General features: G+C 43.1%; 1 protein-coding gene across 1 annotated transcript in view; it reads left to right on the plus strand.

The window, feature by feature from the left end:
- osbpl6 (oxysterol binding protein-like 6) overlaps nt 1-2983 on the plus strand; it is a gene marked incomplete at its 5' end in the record, with an annotated part of 51412 nt that overhangs the window by 17641 nt on the left and 30788 nt on the right. The window contains 2 exon segments of the mRNA XM_014001430.1: nt 2544-2666; nt 2815-2868. Coding sequence (XP_013856884.1) covers nt 2544-2666; nt 2815-2868 — 177 coding nt within the window.

Genomic DNA, 2983 nt, shown 5'->3' on the forward strand with positions numbered 1-2983 from the left:
AGCAAAGCCTGAGGACCCTGGGTCGGACTCTCCAATCTCTGATGCCGAGGTCATTGAGGTGGTTAAAAAGCTCCTCATTGGCAAGGCGCAGAAGGTGGATGAAATTCGCCCGGAGTTCCTTAAGGCTTTGGATGTTGTGGGGTTGCATTGGTTGACACGACTCTACAATATTGCGTGGACATCGGTAGCAGTTCCCCTGGATTGGCAGACTGGGGTGGTTGTCCCCCTATTTAAAAAGGGGGACCGCAGAGTGCCAGAGAGCCAGTTGAGGTGGCTCGGGCATCTGGTTAGGATGCCTCCTGGATGCCTCCCTGATGAGGTGTTCCATGCATGTCCCACTGAGAGGAGGCCCAGAGGAAGACCCAGGACACGCTGGAGGGACTATGTTTCTCAGCTGGCCTGGGAACGCTTTGGGATTCCCCTGGATGAGCTGGCCCAAGTGGCTTGGGAGAAGGAAGTCTGGGTCTCTCTGCTTAGACTGCTGCCCCAGCGAGCCGACCCCAGATAAGCAGAAGAAAATGGATGGATGGACATTAGCCCAATTGATGGTATTTCAAAGGGCATATGCTGGATGTGGTGGGTGTGTGTGAGTGGAAAAGAACATGAATGATCGACTCCACTTGTGCATCAGTGTCTCTGCCAGAGGCAGATATGACAAAACGGTCATCAGAAGTGGGCTATTTCACTATTTATAGTGCTGATTTAGCCTAAGGCGTCCCTGAAGAGTGTTTGTCCTTTTCTCAGCGCAGGGAGACCTTAACTGTAAGAGTTTGATTCATTGCATCAAAGGTGTGCTGTGCCACTATAGAGGCTGCCTGCAGGTGGAGGGTCCCTGAAGACCTGATCTATGAAAGCAGGCAGACAATTCAATTGACAGACTACAATCACATCTGCTATCATTTATTTAGAGGAATTTTAGGATCCAATGAAGTTGTTCAACTAATTTGAATACCTGCTTTGAGAGGACATGCAAATGTATTGACTATTTTTAGAGCGAACCATTTAAAATCTTGATGTAAAAAAGCAAAAAGCCTCTCATCCACCTCAAGATCCTTCATTAAAAGACTAAACTCGCCAAGAGGGACCAGCTCATTCAGCTGTAAATTATTCTGCAGTGAGATCAATGAATGTGAGCAGAGTGCAGGAAATCATTTTGGCTTAGTTCAGTTCGGCTCTCCGGTTGAACTTACAAAAGCAGATTCTCTTAATGCCAGAGTTATTTCCATATTAGTCAGTAATCAAGCAGATTTTTTATGTTTAGTTTGAGTCGATGGCTGTGAATTATTTTAAAAGTTTGAGTCTTAAAAGTAAATAATACTGGATTAACACAGAGGCAAGCAGTTTATTCAGTGAGCAATTGATACATCAGTTTGGACTCCATTGAATGTCTGTAATCCTGCAGATAACAGACAGAAAGTTGGTCCAAGGCTTTGCTCTTTGGCTGCAGTTGTCTGTTGGGGAACAGGGCAGCAAAACAATTAAAGCATTTATCATTAAGTAGCTCTTGATGTCTGAGTTACATTTCGCTCATGAAGTCGAGTTCCTTCCTCTCAGAGGAGGGGGCCACCCGGTGGAGTAACATGACCTCATTACCACCCAGATCTGTTCGGCTGCATGTTAGATTAAGCAAGCTGTCGTGYATTTTTTTATTTTTTGTTAAAACACACCAAGGGGAGGTGTCATCACGTTTGCTCACGGAGCTCTCCTGAAGGTTGTAGCATCTCATCGGGCAGTGAAGAGCCACAGGCTATTATTTTCTTTGCCAGAGAAGCTGCGGAATGTTAATTTTGTTTTAGAGGCTTCGCTGCCATCAATTCAAGCCCTGAATTAAAAATCTGACCTACTTGGGTGATACACATCCAACACACTTGATTTAAATTATATTTTCCATGCTTGGGTGAATAACTGCTTTAAAAATATGAAGTAATTTTACCATTTTTACATTGTTTAGACTTTGCATCTCTCTTGACACTTAACTTTAACGTACAACTGCTGGCGTTTAAAAGAATTGGTTTAAAACTTCTAAAAATGTAACAATAAATCTGTTTTTTAAAAGAGTTTCAAATTATTAGTTTTTTATTATTTTCATGTGATTCTTTTGCGTTTCATATTCCTGTAACCTTTGTTGCCAGAATATATTCATAATATTGTGGTTTCTCTTCTCAAGTCCACCACAAACAAAGTGGATTTTGCCTCTTGGAAGCTGTCAAAGGGTCATGTCAGGTTCTCAGTTGTCAGACATATTTCTGCTATCAAAGCTGTGACCCTCATGTCTCGTCCAGAGGGGCGACTCACCTTCGTGACCGTGTTGAAAGTTTGATTTACAAACCGAGCACAGTCAGGAAAACGTTAATGATGTCGAAATGCTGAGAGAGCAGGAGGACCTTTAGCGGGGCAGATTTCTTTCTTTCTTTCTTTCTTTATTTTGAACATGTAAAAAAAGAATTAAAAGAAATGCACCATGTGTTCTTTTTTTCCCCGTCACAGAAGTGTGTGTCCTACAGAGTATAAGAGTCCTTATATGTATTTTTCTTTCTCTCTAGGAGGCAGACAGCTGGGAAATAATTGAGGGACTGAAAATTGGTCAAAGCAATGTCCAGAGGCCTGACAAGCATGAGGGTTTCATGCTGAAGAAGCGGAAATGGCCTCTGAAAGGCTGGCATAAGGTGAGATCCACAGGACAAACTCAGACATTACCCAAATGTTTTTTAATAAAACAAGTTAAATAAAAGATCCAGTTTTAACGAGTCCACTGTAATCCCATCTTTGTTTTTATTTAATCAACACTAGTTTGGTGCTTGTTTTCCTCTGCAGCGTTTTTTTGTTCTGGACAACGGTATCCTGAAGTACTCCAAGTCTCCCATTGATGTAAGTAACCCTGACTATAACCGGCAGGCAGAGAGAGGGCTGCCCTGCCCGACCTCTGCTCGGCTCCATGGTGAGTCAGCTGAAACATCTGCAGCAAGGCTCACAGTGTGGCTTC

Source organism: Austrofundulus limnaeus, unplaced genomic scaffold (assembly GCF_001266775.1).
Source record: "Austrofundulus limnaeus strain Quisiro unplaced genomic scaffold, Austrofundulus_limnaeus-1.0 Scaffold9, whole genome shotgun sequence".
NCBI lineage: Eukaryota > Metazoa > Chordata > Actinopteri > Cyprinodontiformes > Rivulidae > Austrofundulus > Austrofundulus limnaeus.